The sequence below is a fragment of the Pecten maximus genome, chromosome 9, assembly GCF_902652985.1.
Source record: "Pecten maximus chromosome 9, xPecMax1.1, whole genome shotgun sequence".
NCBI classification, from domain to species: domain Eukaryota; kingdom Metazoa; phylum Mollusca; class Bivalvia; order Pectinida; family Pectinidae; genus Pecten; species Pecten maximus.
The window spans coordinates 16,890,933-16,907,499 of record NC_047023.1 but is presented as its reverse complement, the minus strand read 5'-3'; the positions used below and the strand labels follow the sequence as shown (position 1 = coordinate 16,907,499).

Sequence of the window (16,567 nt, the reverse complement as noted above, 5' to 3'; positions counted from 1 at the left end):
GATCTTCATATTACTTTAATAAGGACGAACTTTGATATTTTACCCAAACGTGCATATACAATTTACATATATATACACACAATACTAATCATATTAACAACATTATCCGTAATAAATCATGTTCGATATAAAAATCAAAGTTATGTAACCCTAGCTGGTAAATACTATTCGCAATATACCGCTCGGCTAAAGATATCTTCTCTTTAGCTCGATCGGTTAAGCGTAAGACTAGTAAGCCAGAGGTCCCGGGTTCGTTCCCTAGCGGAGGCAGTGATTTAAATTTGATTTATCATGCGCTCTGTTACATATATATACAACAGGGCCCAGTTGTTCAAAGGGTGATTAGGCTAATCACATTTTAACAACTTTTTTCAAATCCTGATATAATAATTTCTCGTAGAACTAACCTGACAAAACTTGATGAAATTCTGGAATTCTTAATTCTCTTTCAACTGGCTTAATTTAAAGACGATATACTCACAGGTTTTTCAACAAATGAGAAATGAAATTTTCACTAATCAAGTGATTAAGCTAATCACCTTTTGAACAACTGGGTCCAGATGGTACAAAAATGTATTAAAACAGAGATAACCCGAATTGCAGTTGTGACCATACACAGTGCAATGTCAGACAGCTGCAGCTGCAGTTACAGCTTCGATCAAAAACGAATACAAAAAACCTGTCATGTGACATATATGCAAAATCAATGAAATTAGTTCTTTGATGGTCTGAAATATCTCAGCTAACATGTACATGTATGTATGTACACCAAAAAGACAAAACAACTTAGAAATATATCAGAATACTCAATCTAATTAAAACCAGATGTACATTTGCATTTTGCACTACGCTACTCTCCGTATGAACATTTTTAGATACAAGATGTTGTTTAAAAAATAACTTTGTGTTTAACCTTTTTCTATGATTATACTTTAAGACCCATACAATGTATTTTTGTTAAACTAAACTCATTACTTACGCTACCAAATTACTCTTGATTTGATACTTACACAAGCAGAAAACAACTCAAGCAAGTGAATACGAAAAACATTTTGTAAACGTTACATTACATTCTGCGAACGTTTCTGATGAAATAAATATGAGTTCCTTCTTATTCATCGTTATATTAAAAAAAAAAAGATTGCAGGATTTCTTGTGTCCATGTTACGGGAGCGGGATCGCTGGCAGAGCGGGTTTGCTGGCCCACCGGAGCGGGATCGCTGGCTGAGCGGGTTTGCTGGCCCGCCGGAGCGGGATCGCTGGCTGAGCGGGTTTGCAGGCCTTCCGGAGCTGAATCGCTGGCTGAGCGGGGTTCCTGCCTTGTCAGAGCGGAATCGCTGCGTGAGCGGGATCGCAGCGACATCGCTTGCGCGGGATTACGGCGGGATTGCAGCGGGGTTTTAATCCCCATCGCTCGACGGGCGCAAACGCGCTGTGAGCGTTTGGGTACCAAATCACCCTCCTCGTACTGTATATATGCTTGAGCTACGAAGACTTATTTCAAGAATTTTGTGTTGCCTGCCAACTCCCTGGGATTGAATGATGATTGTTGATTTTCTGATTAGCGACGGAACTATTGATACAAAACGAACATAATTTGATAATGAGACTACTTTTCAATAACTTATAGGCCAATAGTGTAAATTAAAAGGATACTGAAAATTTCTAGTTTTCGCTTTAATAGATATGAATACAATATTTCTATGGAAAAATACATGACTCTTACCATCAACTTGTTCTTACCTTACCTACATTTCCCCAGACAAGACGTAAGTGCCAAGGCTTTTGTTTACACAGACCAGACATCGTGTCAAGAGAAAATTAATGAGAGATAGCGAACTTTGATGTGATTCTATGGACACATAAAAGTTACCGTAGACATTATTTAAAAGTTTACGTAAGCACATGTGTTTTAAGGGTAATTAGCCGTAATGATGCACGTATGATATGAGATCTAGCTCGTGTTGTGTTCATCTGTCTTGTCTTGTAATTGGTAATTTAAAAGAATCACGAGAACTTAGTGCAATGTTTTCTGGCATAGTACCTTAGTATTTCTTATGCTGGTATGTGATTTTGTAAACAAATAAGCAGTAGGAAAAACAATAGATGTAAATTTGAGAATAATAATTTTAAACAATAGAAACAATAGAAAACGACGAGAAAACATCATTTTTCTTTGTAATATACTAGACTGAGAATAGAAAGAAGCGTTACCACGTTTCGTTAACCTCTTTTATGTTCCTGTGTCTAACTGCAGAATGTTTTTAATGTTTTATGATAGCATCAATGATATTACTGCAAAACCAATCTCACTAGAGTTAACTGGAGATAAAAAGAACAATACAAAAAAGAATTAAAAAAAAAACAAATAATGGTCAGTCGAGACACTTGATCAGATACTAACATAATGGTGGAACTAGTGTTTTCTGGCAAGCGAAATGATTATCAAATGAATAGTTACCCCATCTTCATAGAGAAATGCATCTTGGTGAAAAAGGTACACTTTTCCTTCCAGAAAGTGTAAAGTCATCCTTTCCTTTAGGTAATATTTTGGTGAAGTTATCTTTGGGAGGTCTTGTGATCAGTTCTTGAAATTAAATAATAAATAATTTGATCCAATATCAAACGTAAAGTGGAACTCTCATCAAATCTGTTCATAGATTGAATTCTATTTTTATCAATGCCCTAAGGACAGCTGCCAGTCATGTTGCTTTCATGAAAGAGTAATGATTAATTGCAGGAATGGCTCGATGAGAAATTGTCGTGGGACCCTGCCGATTACAACGGTCTGTCTGTGATGAGGATACCCTGTAACAACCTGTGGCTGCCAGACATAGTTCTATATAACAGGTAATTACATCGCGGTATTAATGCCACAAAAACAACAACCTGTATTAATTAAATTAGTATGGTGATATTAAAATTATTCTGTAATAGGCAACATAATTATGATGCTTTGCTCCGTTACTTTCTCCCGTCGACGAGGTTTCCAACAGGTTTCTCGAAAAACCAAAGGGCAGAATTTAACGAAACTAGAAATGAGTGCACGTGTATGACTTGTCGATTGGTCATCCAATTAGTCAGCTCGCTCGACCGAGGCCTCTGATTGGTTGAAATTTAGACATTGTCCGATTTTGACGAATTTTTATGTATTGGTGTAGCATGAAGTAACAAACAATCTTGCAATATCAATTACTTTTTATGACAGTGGGGGTCGTTTTGGAGACATATGTAACGGTGCCCGTTACAGTTATCCATTGTTATCATTGGTACTAGGGCACCGGCTCTTGGTATTAGGTTGTTTCTCGTGGCTACTCTTTGTCTATTTAAACACAATTGTATGTTTAATATTTGCGTATTTATTATTTCATTTAAAATGTCTTTACATATTTATCGAATTAAAAACTATATGTGAAGAATATATCATTTGACATCATTTAAATAAATACGATCGATGTTTTTGCAGTGCATCAGACTACAATGAAAAGTACATGGAGTCCCTAGCTATGGTATCCAATGACGGTCACGTGTTCTGGCCACCTATCGTCAAATTCCGGAGCTCATGTCAAATGGATATAACCTACTTTCCGTTTGATGATCAGATTTGTAAGATGAAGATTGGATCATGGGCGTACGATGGATACCAAGTTGACGTGCTTAACAGATCAACTAATGTTGACCTATCAAATTACGTAGAAAATGGAGAGTGGGAACTTATGAATACAAGCTGCGTTCGGAACGTCGTGACGTATCCATGTTGCCCTACACCTTTTCCGGATGTGACGTTCTCACTACACATTCGTCGTCGAACTACATATTACATGTATAACGTCATCATCCCGTCTGTTATGTTGTCGTCGCTGGCTCTGCTTGGATTTTGGCTTCATCCCGATGGCGGGGAGAAAGTGACTCTCGGATTAACAGTTCTGCTTGCATTATCCGTCTTCATGTTGCTTATAGCAGAAAATACGCCTGCTACCTCGTTTTATGTTCCACTTCTAGGTAAGATGTCTCATTTTACATGATTATGTTGATTTGAACATTTATTTGAAACATCACTTCACTTTAAATTGATTGAAATACCCACTTGTATCAAATTAAAAACATAATGTACAATGTATTGACTTAAACAAATTATAAGGATAGACCGATAGCTGAAATCAAGAACTCAAATTATCACGTGACCTGATGATTTTTAATGATTGCTTTACAGGTGTTTACCTAATCACCACCATGTCCTTCACATCATGTTCCGTCATCGTTGCTGTCACTGTATCAAACATCCATGCCCGTGGATCACGTGACGTTAAAGTCCCAAAAAAGCTTAAGGCATTCGTCGTTTGTATTTCAAAGATGTTGTGTATGAAATTGAGATACATCGAAACTGGTGAGTACCTTGGTGAAATCATATCCGGAGGTCTACAGAAGTCGAGTAACGGAGACGTTTGTGGTAATACGAATCGTGTGCACTGTAGTGATAATCTGACGTCACTTCCGGGATTCGAGGAACAGCCCAATATTCAAATATCCTCTGTGAATAACCCGGATGTATACAGTGCGTCTATTCTACAAGCCCTTCAGTGCCTTATTGAACAAACTCAATCTCGTGACAGCGAGGAGCTGAACAGACGACAGTGGGAGGAAGTGGCATTCATCATCGACCGATTCTTCTTTTGGTTATTCCTCTTTGGAATGATCTTTTCGTCTGTATATTTACTAGCTTTTTCGCCGATGCTGTTGAAGGCAATATCGCTATGATTAGAATGTGGAGAACTGGCCAATTTATTGACGTGTTTACAAACTTGAAAGCTGGCATAAATCAGTTGTCATTTGTGGTACCAGCATCATCAATTTCCGACAACTAGAACATCGGCTTCGTGTAAGACAAATGTGAATTTGATACGTACAAGTAATTGTTATCCACGACATAATGGTGTTTAGAAAAGAGTCGGTTATCGTTTTCAACTCAAATAGTTAGGGTAATTTGGTAACAGAGCGGTATTGTTTTGAATACTAAATTGCTATCTTCTCCTTTTACACCGATCGATGACCGATATGAATGCAAGGATTAGTTTTGTGCAGTGTGGTTGGCTTTAGATTCACGCAATGTATTTGATTTGAAATATTGGAACTTAAACAACTATATTCAATCGGCATGGATTCACACAGTACATACAGCATGTGTGTTTAGTAGAGCGTTTGATCAAAACCAGACTATTATGTGATGGCTGGTATATTTATGTCAATGCTACTTGTACTCAATTTGAAATGCATCATTTGACAATTTGTATACATATATTAGCAAACAATAGAGTGAAATAAGATAATGTAATACTTTAAAAGCCGAAATACTCGGGAGTGATCATTGAGTTTTGATTCGGCTAAGTAATTTCGTCATAATTTGTTACACGTGCATATTCTTTCAGTAGAATTGCAAACATGGCATTTCAGTACGAAGGAATATGGTATTTTACAGTTAAAGTATTTTTGCAAACCAATATTATTTCATATAACTTCCTTGGCTTTTAATACATTTCTTCAGTAACTTTTTTATAATTTAATTTTTTTTTTATCTCAAATGGATGAAATTATTAAGATGCTGCTAATGTTCGGGTTTTTCCATAATCATTTTATTTTGCGCCGCAGGCCCTTTAAATATTGCACTGTTATTTATTAGTTCTGTCTTGATAATTAATCTGATAAACAAACTTGAAAAGATATCATGTGTGGAATCATATATATTGTAACTATATTTTGAGAACAGATTTTAAATTGAATGAAATATACTTATAAATGTTATGCTAAAAGATGAGAAATATACAAGAATATTTTCATTGTAAATAAAACAAAAACGTATGTATTTACAACACAAAATTCGTGTACAGACATATATATGCATATGTATATATATATATACGGTGTTCCTACCGTAGTCAGACCTTTTTTCAAACATTACTTAAGACCCTTCCTTTTGTCTTGTCTATTTACTGTTGTCCTCAAAATAAAATATCGAATTTGTTCATCATTAAGCTACTGAAAAGTACTAAATATATCTTCCAGTTTAAGTTTGTTCAAGAAGTCTTCATGATGCTTCAGTTATACAAGAGAGATATTTGATTGTCATTTCTAAGCGTATTTATCTTACGGTAGAGAACAGATACGAAGAAATAATGATGACGTGTACATGCGCTTGCTGTGTGTGAATAAAATGTAACGAACTCATTATCTGTGATAGCTTTGGATACAATGTATCTATCCGATCAATCCATTTAACTTACCAGTTGTTTCACTCTAAAATTTGTTGGAAAGCATTTTTAGTGAAATAATCAGGAATTCTGACACCCTGTTTATTCAGGAAATTATTGTTAAAGCAACGACTGTGTCATTATTCCGGAAAGTTCGATGCTGTGAAGTATTTAAGGAAACCAAGGTGTTCATAGTGAAAAGATTCCGATTTATAACAGTTTTAACGTCCAACGCGCCGACAAATTGTATTGCATTGTTATGATTATGATTACTCGCTAATATTTCATATTTTCGATTAAAGGAAGACACAAAAATAATAAAAATAAATTGTGCGACATTTCTTGTTATTTTAAAACCACAAACCTAGTTTTTCCTGAGCTAATTAGTAAGAATTATGTATCCATACGGGCAATTGTTAATCTGTGTCGATTTGATACATACGAAAAAGGACTATCATTGTTCCAATGTTGGTGCTTAAGATTACTATCTTAACACCACATTGACACCATTCATCTTGACTGATGAGTTACAAGTGTTTTTTTATTGTCATTAATTGATTAAATGTTTTACAGTAGAAGATCAATCAATGTAACGATTTTGTGATTATTTTTCCACGTTTATAGTTTGCCTATTTTCTATTTGTATATTATATGGATATGTCCTGTAAAAGAACCAATCAAATTGCTTCGTGATATGGCTGTGATGTGATATCTAGTAGGTAAACATAATGAGCCTATTCAGGGTACAATGTATATTTGCTATTCAATAGTTTTATTCGTATTTGTAGATCATGTCTTGCATTATTTCAACTCCAAATGACATGTGACTTTGTGGGGACTTATGTTTCATATTTTTTATTGTAAAAACATGTAACAGAAATATAGAATATTAAAAAAACAAAAAACAAAAAACAAAAAATAAAAACAAAAAAACTTTACACTCAATTAAAAGGATTATAAATGAAAACACTTTCGAGATCCATATCCACTGTACTATTGACTTTGGAATACGTATGCTGAAAATTGATCAATATAATTTGATAGAAAACATATTATGAGTCTTGCCCCAAAGCTTGTTTTTATTTTCTGTGTACCGAAGAAATTTTCGGTTTTCTTGAATTTGATATTATCGATATTTTCATGATTTTCTTTCATGTCTTACGGCGTTATCCTTTTTTACGCTTTCACTATCACTGTTGACGGTTTTTTTTTCTTGTGTTTTCATTTTCGCGATTTCGCTTTTCTTTTTCGTGTGATTGTTTGTTTCGCCTATATGTTCTGCTTGTTTTTTAAATCCTAAATTTCCAAGTAGATTAGCTATATAAGCAAAGGCCATGGGAATTTCAACGTAAAACAACATTTTATTTTGAGGTTATTATTAGGAAGAATATTCAACCATAAATTTATTACATCCTTACAAAGTGTAAAAATGAGGAAACTTCTTCTCATTTATCAAATAATAATGCTTTTTAGTTTTTCCAGTTTTCTCTAGTTCATACAGCTATTGTTATTAGTTACATTTTAAATCATTTATTTGTACGGCATTTATTTCTTTATTGTTTTCATTTTTCATCTTGGTGTCGGGCCCTATGCGGCATGACTATCACATACTAAGAATATGATATTTTGGTTGTGATCATTTTTTAAAGAAATGTATTTTGGTAGAAAATAGTCTGTTTCGCAATCACTGAATTAATTCAAAGTGGAACCGAACGTTTGGGTACTCTTATACTACACACAATATTAAGAATTGTTTAAAATAGTTAACTCAGAATTTATTGATGAAGAGAACTCCTAGAGAAACCTATGAATGCTTTTTATCACATTTGCCAACGAAATGTACAATATAAAATTGTAATCCAAATATATAACATAGATGACTTATTTTCCGGTGTATATCTGTGTGTCCTAAATTGCTTGCTGAATATATTAAATGAAAGAATGATAAATGGAGAATTTTCGATGTGTAGTTATTTTAGAAGCTATTCTAGGGGTGTTTTTACTTTCAATACAAATAGTTAATTAATGTATCGAACGTCGTGATATTGACCTGTAAAAGGTTAGAAAGAAAACAAAGGAACCAGTCAAGACTTAACTGAGGATATCATGTCCGATCGACATAAAGAAAACGACAAAGGAATACAAAGCATCACAACTCCGGGAAAAGAGCAAAAATGTGTACATGTAAACATGAACTCGCTATTCTTCCCGACCTCGTCCAATATCAATATCAATACCACCATGACAGTCTAGGGTCATGCCCTGATAAAGTCACATCCACAAAATGATAACGAGTACAACGGTCCCATCAGGTATGTCAACAGGCACCGAACACGTCCGCCTTCATTTTGCGCAAGGAAATTTACTTTTCAATGTGAGTGCGATATCGACCATTAAAAAATTCTCTTGGTCTTCACCAACCATGTAACCATTTGTTCGGATCAACAAACTACACCTGTTATGGAATGGCAAGTTTTATATTTGAGTTGATTATTATCATATTAAGTGCTGAAATATTATGCATTTTGCATGATTGCATACATGAACAAAAAACAATTTCGCATTCTCTTTATCGTAATTTCCTGCCACGTTGTATAGCCCCCACAATATTCAATTTTAATCGCAAAGTTACAATATTACCTTGACCTTGTTTTGACGAATGAAATTCACATGTCTCGCTTGTCTGCTCAAATAACCGAAATCACATATAACACAGACGTACAGATTTAAAATATGATGACACAAACCCAAACAATAGAGAAATTAACAAAACAAAACAGACACTTTCAGGAAATAAAACACAACCTTCTTCAGGATATCGCATACCTCAACTTTTCGAAAAATGATAAATAACAATCGCAACCCTCTGCAGTACTGCCAGATACCACAGATACTTCGAAAGCTGAAATAACACTCACCACAAACCTCTCCAGAACTGACATTAAAGCTACCACATAAAATTCGAAAGCTTAATATAACACGTAAATGTACCACAAATATCTCCAAATCTGACATTACAGATACCACGGACACTTCGGAGTTGCAAAAACATGTACACGTACCACAAATCTCTCCAAATATGTGCATGTTATATTCGTTAATAGATTTATTTGTCGATGTCAAACAATGCTTTATATATGGTTATACGGTCGGGATCTTAACTGCTTGGAAGATATATCCGAGAAAGACCCCAGAGATTGTTTATAACACATGATTGTGTTTAAAGAGGGAAAACCCCTTGGGGTTTTGAAAGATCCATGGGTCTATTTTTACCTCAGAATTGTATTTATCTCTTGATGCCCAGCAATGCTAAATATGGTTATATGGTTTGGATCTAAACGGTTTCAAAGAGATAACCAAGACATGAAGTTCCTTGGGTTGGGGAAAGTACCCAGGGCCTGTGTTTACAACAGGATTGGTTTTATCACTTTGTGCCGCCTATCAATGTAATATACGGTTATGGTTTGGGAACCTCAACGGTTTCAAAACTACAAGAAGTCATTGTAGCGATGTAAACAAATTACTCACTTTTGGCTCCGCCCTTCAGCCCCCTTGGTCAGCCCAATAATGTATAGCGCTTTAAATCCCCACCGCCTTCGTATTCGACCGCTTAAATATTAGCGATATCCGTCACTTATTTCCAGAGAAATCGTTTATAGCAATATAGCCAAAATGCTCCCTTTTTGCACCGCCCCTAAGCCTCACAATTTGCATTTTTTGAATCTCATAGCTTAAAGATGCTTCCAGTGAATAAGGTAAAATTCATATCGGTTATAAAGAAGAAGAAAAAGAAGTAAAAGAAAAAGAAGTCGTTTTGTCAAATTATTAACAGACGGATGGACGATGGATGTCACGGGATGGCATAAGCTCACCTTTGTCGCACAAACATCTCCAAAACTGACATTATATATAACACAGACACTTAAAAATCGTATATGATACGTGCATGTACTACAAATCTCTTCAAAACTGACATTAGATATACCAACGATATTTTGAAAGCAGCAACAAAGGTACCATAAGCCTCTTCAAAACTGATGTTACAGATACCAAAGACACGCAAAAAGCTGAGATTACACGTACCACAAACCACGAACTCGCCAAAGAACGCAAATGATATCAAGGTTTCCGGGACGGCTTTCATTTTGTACATTCTGTGATGAGTACTCTAGAGTCAACGTAAAATGAGAAAGGTAGATACAGAGATTCTTAATTTCTAAAATCTAACAATGGCAAACACTGCACTGTACTATATGTCATTGATACATTATCTTACCTGCTATACTTGAACGAAATAAATCTTTATTTATTTCTTTTTTCGTTTCCGTATAATTTTGTTAGCAAAAACCAGTTTTATTTGAAAGTAACGTTTGATTTCTTCAGTAGTGGGAAGTGTCTTGGCTAAATCTCAAATTTATTTTTTTCTTATTTATGAGAACTTAAAACTGAAAATGACATGATAAATTGTGATCTTACGTATGTCAACATGAGCTTATGTGACATTTTAAACAATGTGGAATGCTAACATCATGGTTATTTCATTTGTCTCGAGGTTGATACAAATTATGCAGATAGGAACTCGGATATGAGGAAGAAAGCCTATCATTCCCTCTCAACAACAGTAAATTAGTATGAATTATTGATACCTTTGTACATTACCGTTTGATGAACATCAGGGCTATAATAGTTGTGTACCGATGAAAACATGACATATGCGTGCTGAAACACTAAACAGATGGATGGAGAAATATATCCTCGGCTTGAAGATGGTAACGAAATTGACAACCAAAATAAAAATTATCACTGATCGTAATACTAGGTATGCATGTTTATTGCATAAGAAATATACCGCGTCCTTGGATTGCTATCTTAATGATAGTGGTAGGTGGGCGATATATAATGAACGTCTACTATATGTTAAAGTGCCTCTTAATACTGTCAACGTGATACGTTTCCAGATTACATTCTGTTTCTTAAAAAAATGCAAATTGCATAAAAGTCGAACTTCAAAAGAAAATATCAAAAAATCACACCACAAATAATACAAGAACCTACTATTTTATTTTTCAAAGTGCAGATCTCCACCTGTTTAGAAGCTAGTTATTTTAATATCAGCAAATCATCACTATGTGAGTTGAAACAAAATGCGATTTAAGATTTCTTTGGAGTTGGGAAATTGTACACAGTCGATACGTATCATTGATTCTGAATTGGGTGTTTCTGGAAATCACCGTTAAACATATCAGGACGGCCTTATCGTATACAGAAGCTATGTTTATATAAAGAAAATGAAGCATATCATTTTATATCATCACAGCATGTTAGCTATAATTCTCACTGTAAGTTATATATTTTGAACGAATATCTATCATGCGTCTTACCAGGATATCATACAGTGAGGAGAGTGTACCAGTATATCGATGACAATTAAGAGTCTACATTTCCTGCCTGTAAAGTATATATATTCAACTGGAAATTTTTACTGAATATACAACTCAAATGAAAAAAAAAAAAAACATATTCCAAAAAATAAATAATTACAGCAAATATCATCTGATATTCAAAATCTGTTATCATCACTAACTGAACAAAACATTTAGCCCCATACGGGCATCTACATTAACATGTCATTTGGAAAGTATCTTCAATATTATGTTCATGCATCCTATATGTATATGTGGTTTCTTAGCATACTTTTAATTCTAGCTCGAAAATAAAAAAAGAACCATTTTGAAATCGAAGTCTATTCAGAAGGGATCTAAGATATCAGTGGTGATTAAATGAAAGATTAATGAAAAATCTACACTGTATGTCGAGATCGCAGGTACTGACATCAGACCAGCTTTAAGAAAAGGGTATTAGTGGCATTTCCAAACAACATCATCGTTAATATGAAACGATATGCTAACTTTATATATTTACAACAAGTGCGAAAAAAAAAAAACTTACATCAATAAATGGTATGATTTGCTGTGGAAAACCCAACTTAGTATGCCATACCTGTTCATGTCCAATCAGGGATAGAACCCCATGTGGCCGTTACGTTCGAGCAGATATAGCGACTTCTAATCCATGACGTGCAAACAAAAATGTAATTTTACCTCAAAACTGATTAAAAGAGGCCAAAATAAGAATAACCAATAAAAAGGATACCGGAACATTTGCAAAAGTTCAAGGATAATAAAACTACATTGTACCAAGTGCTCCGAAGTTTGTTCTGGGTTTTGTATGTTTGTGTCCTATTTATATATTTATGGTAATTATAGTGACACCCCATTAAAACCACACAACTTGTCAATGTAGCTTGACACACTTGCAGGTCACACTGACAATAAGTCTGACATTAGCAGAGAGCAGTAAGTTGAAGTAATGGCTGGTTTGTCTCGGTCGGGGACAAAACCCAAATGCATCCTCAATGGAGCGAAAGACGGGGAGGCACTGAGGCATTAGGAAGAAGTCATGAACAGAAAGAAAATGTTAGAAGAAAGAAAAACAATCGAAAATGCCGCGAAAATGTGACGTCACAACATAGCCATTGACGTTGCGTATTTATTTGTGAAGAAGAATCCTTTATAAGATTAGTTAATTGTACATAAAGCATTTTGAAAATCAATTTCAAAAATTAATTATAAGCGTTGATGTCAATTTCATTTTTAGTTTTAAAATGCGTACGAAGCTTTGGTTTGCAAATTCATATTTGTTTTCCATGCCATAATAAAACTTTAAAAAAATACATCTATGCTTAATTATTAAAAAACAAAACAAAAATTTAAAAAAACAAGTAAATGACGAAAAATGTCTAGCAAAAACTTAATTATCATTATTGCCCTTGAAGTTAATTCCATCATTTTACATCCAATAGGGTCAAAAGGAAAAGCACTGAAAGGCTATGATATCATTTTTTTCATCTCATATAAACGAAGTTTAATAGAACGATTAAAATAAAAACTGTTTTTAGATTGTTTGATTTAGGTAAAATTTTGACTTTGATCATCAGATAAAGCCTAACAACATCAAGTATCTCAATTAAGGTCACATACCATTACTCCTTCTAAATTAAATTTGCCCCCTTATTTCAACATTTCAAACATTCAGGAAAAAGATATATCTAATTAGCTTTCTTTTCGTTTTGTTTGCTAAGAAAGCATGTAACACTTGACGTTCAAATAACATGAGGATGGAAAATGTATCAGCAGATGATATCTTCATTAAAAGAGCCTCTCTTACACAGACTAAGATCAAGCAAACACCAAAAGAGTATTTGTATAGCATATTGAGAATATTTACAAACCTGCGCGAAGCTAATGGGTAATAACGAGCTAGTGGCTAGCGCTGGCTAGAACACTTAAATGATTGTAAACAGTAATTAAAGGTTGGGTTGCTCGGCATTTAGACCGATAATTGTCGTAATATATTCATGCTGAGCTTCATATTTTGAGGAAAAACATGGCGAGACCGAGACGCTGGAAAGCTTAACCCATAGTTCTGTAGCCGCGCATGAAGAGTTTAAACAGATCATGATAGAGCATCTAGGTCCAACACTACACTATACATCGATACGTTAAAGGTGTAACGTTATGTAACAGTGGATTAGAAACATAACTAGACGTTATGTAACAGTGTATTAGAATCATAACAAGACGTTATGTAACAGTGTATTAGAATCATAACAAGACGTTATGTAACAGTGTATTAGAATCATAACAAGACGTTATGTAACAGTGTAATAGAATCATAACAAGACGTTATGTAACAGTGTATTAGAATCATAACTAGACGTTATGTTACAGTTTTGGTTTGGTTTATTTTGTTTAGCGTCCTATTAACAGCTGAGGTCATTTAGGGACGGCCTCCCGTGCGTGCGACATGCAAGCGGGTGGTGAGAGCGTATGTGTGTTTTGGGAGGCTGCGGTATGTTCGTGTTAAGTCTCCTTGTGATAGGCCGGAACTTTTGCCGATTTATAGTGCTACCTCACTGAAGCATACTGCCGAAGACACCCAGCAAGACACCCCACCCGGTCACATTATACTGACAACGGGCCAACCAGTCGTCCCACTCCAATTATGCTGAGCGCTAAGCAGGAGTAGCAACTATCATTTTAAAGACTCTGGTATATCTCGACCAGGGGACAGCACCCAAAGCCTTCCTCACAGGGGCGACCGCTCAACTAAAGACCAAAAGTGAGGCATTGTCAAGGGAGACATTAGGAAGAAGAAAGCTGTTAAGAAAGAAGAGAAAAGATAAGATCCCAAATTTAGTCGCCTCTTACGATCATGCAATGGGGGCAGCAGATACAATTCTTACGCCCTACCTGCAGGGCAGTTATGTAACAGTGTATTTGAATCATAACTAGACGTTATGTAACAGTGTATTAGAATCATAACGAGACGTTATGTAACAGTGTATTAGAATCATAACGAGACGTTATGTAATAGTGTATTAAAATCATAACGAGACGTTATGTAACAGTGTATTAGAATCATAACGAGACGTTATGTAACAGTGTATTAGAATCATAACGAGACGTTATGTAATAGTGTATTAGAATCATAACAAGACGTTATGTAACAGTGTATTAGAATCATTACAATACGTTATGTAACAGTGTATTAGAATCATAACGAGACGTTATGTAACAGTGTATTAGAATCATAACAAGACGTTATGTAACAGTGTATTAGAATCATAATTAGACGTTATGTAACAGTGTATTAGAATTAAAACAAGACGTTATAAACAATGCACATGTAATAATACCTATTTGTGGATAGGGTAGCGAGCCGCGGTGTTCTGTTAGATGCTTACCGAGCATGGGTTTTGGGTTTGAAACTTCCTTTCCGAAAACACACCAGCAGAGAGAAAACAGAGAAATAACACAATTTGATTGTTGAAATCATTTGTTGTAAAAATGTGGTGGTAAAAAAATATCTATCCAACCTTCTCGCCCTTAATATTTCTTAAACACAGCTCCAAGTTTCTGTAAGTTTCGGATCTGGTATTACACCATTTGGTGGAAGATAACATCTCAGACATTCTACGGCACGGCCTAAAGACGACACAAGAGCTTGGTTCAATTTTTGTTAACTATGTGGAAGTTTGTCTGGCCTTCCCGGGGACAGATCTATTTGTTAAATAAGTTCGCACAGACATTTGCATTTGCGTGAGCGCATCGAACAATTACAACAATATGTATAAGTTATTTGTCCGGTGTTCCCAGGGACAAATATTTTAGGAATTGAATTACTGAACTTAGACCGCTGACACTCTCTCGGAATACCCAGGATCACTTGTGGACTTGAACCTACAATGTACATTGTATGTACTTGCACACGTGAACTTGGTTTAGGGCGGGCCATATGCTTGTCGGCAGTTCGATTTTTTACAGGTTAAGTAGCCGTGACCAAATACGCCAAAGGATAGAATACAAGTAACTAAAGTATTTTATACCTTACTATGGTCTTATTATCTTCTCATCGGTTACAGAGTTTTAGAATTATAACAAGACGTTATAAGGCATCACACAAATGAAGAATATACACGTGTACCGTCACTAACGTAAAATGCTGATTCTTGATGTTTCGGGTCAATACAAGATAAAATATGCCGTCAAAGGGCATCATGAACAAGTAGAATGACATTTTCTAATGAACCTTTCTAATTAATGAAATATCAAAAAATAAGTTGTAATATGTGACGTTCAATTCCACCTGACCGGCCAGGCGATTAAGTGCGGGACATGAATGAATCGGAGAAAAAACTTGTGTTGTTTTAGTTGTACTGCTAGTATATGAACATATACGGGAAACTATCTTTATATGCCATCCCCCTAATTCACATTATTACATTTGAACAATTCATTTTGTATCGAGCTGAAATGCGAATATTTGCAATGTTGTTTTACATTTTTTAATTGTCATATTCAAATTTGATTTCCTATTTTTTTAATTCGATGGTATATTATTTCTTACAAAACAATTTAGACAATTAAACGCTGTGGGGTTCTATCTCGCCGATTTTGTGACGGCATTCTGATGTGATGCCATTTAAGCTATTTCATAATGTAACATGGGTGATTACTGATAGATAAAAGGTAATTGTTACTTTTTAAAATAGTGAAGCTGCTTCACACGGGAAAGAAGATAAAACAGAGGGAGGGAGGGGGGATTCCTAAAGGAATGGTTTAAATAACAAATCACACTTACCCTGACATGTGGAATTGTCCGTTGCTTGTACCTAATACATACCAGCAGCTGAAACGCAACAAGCCAATTAAAAAGCCACTGACATAGTAATACCGAAGGATAGCCTGATGTGTAAGTTT

The 16,567-nt window shown here is 35.0% G+C and overlaps 1 protein-coding gene across 1 annotated transcript in view; it reads left to right on the top strand.

Annotated features, from left to right (window-relative positions):
* Nucleotides 1-8,205, top strand: part of LOC117334630 (neuronal acetylcholine receptor subunit alpha-10-like) — a 57,827-nt gene extending 49,622 nt beyond the window's left edge. The window contains exons 5-7 of the mRNA XM_033894347.1: nucleotides 2,741-2,850; nucleotides 3,467-4,002; nucleotides 4,214-8,205. Coding sequence (XP_033750238.1) covers nucleotides 2,741-2,850; nucleotides 3,467-4,002; nucleotides 4,214-4,758 — 1,191 coding nt within the window. The 3' untranslated portion in view covers nucleotides 4,759-8,205. The remainder of the gene's footprint in view (nucleotides 1-2,740; nucleotides 2,851-3,466; nucleotides 4,003-4,213) is intronic.
* Nucleotides 8,206-16,567: the final 8,362 nt, after the last annotated feature.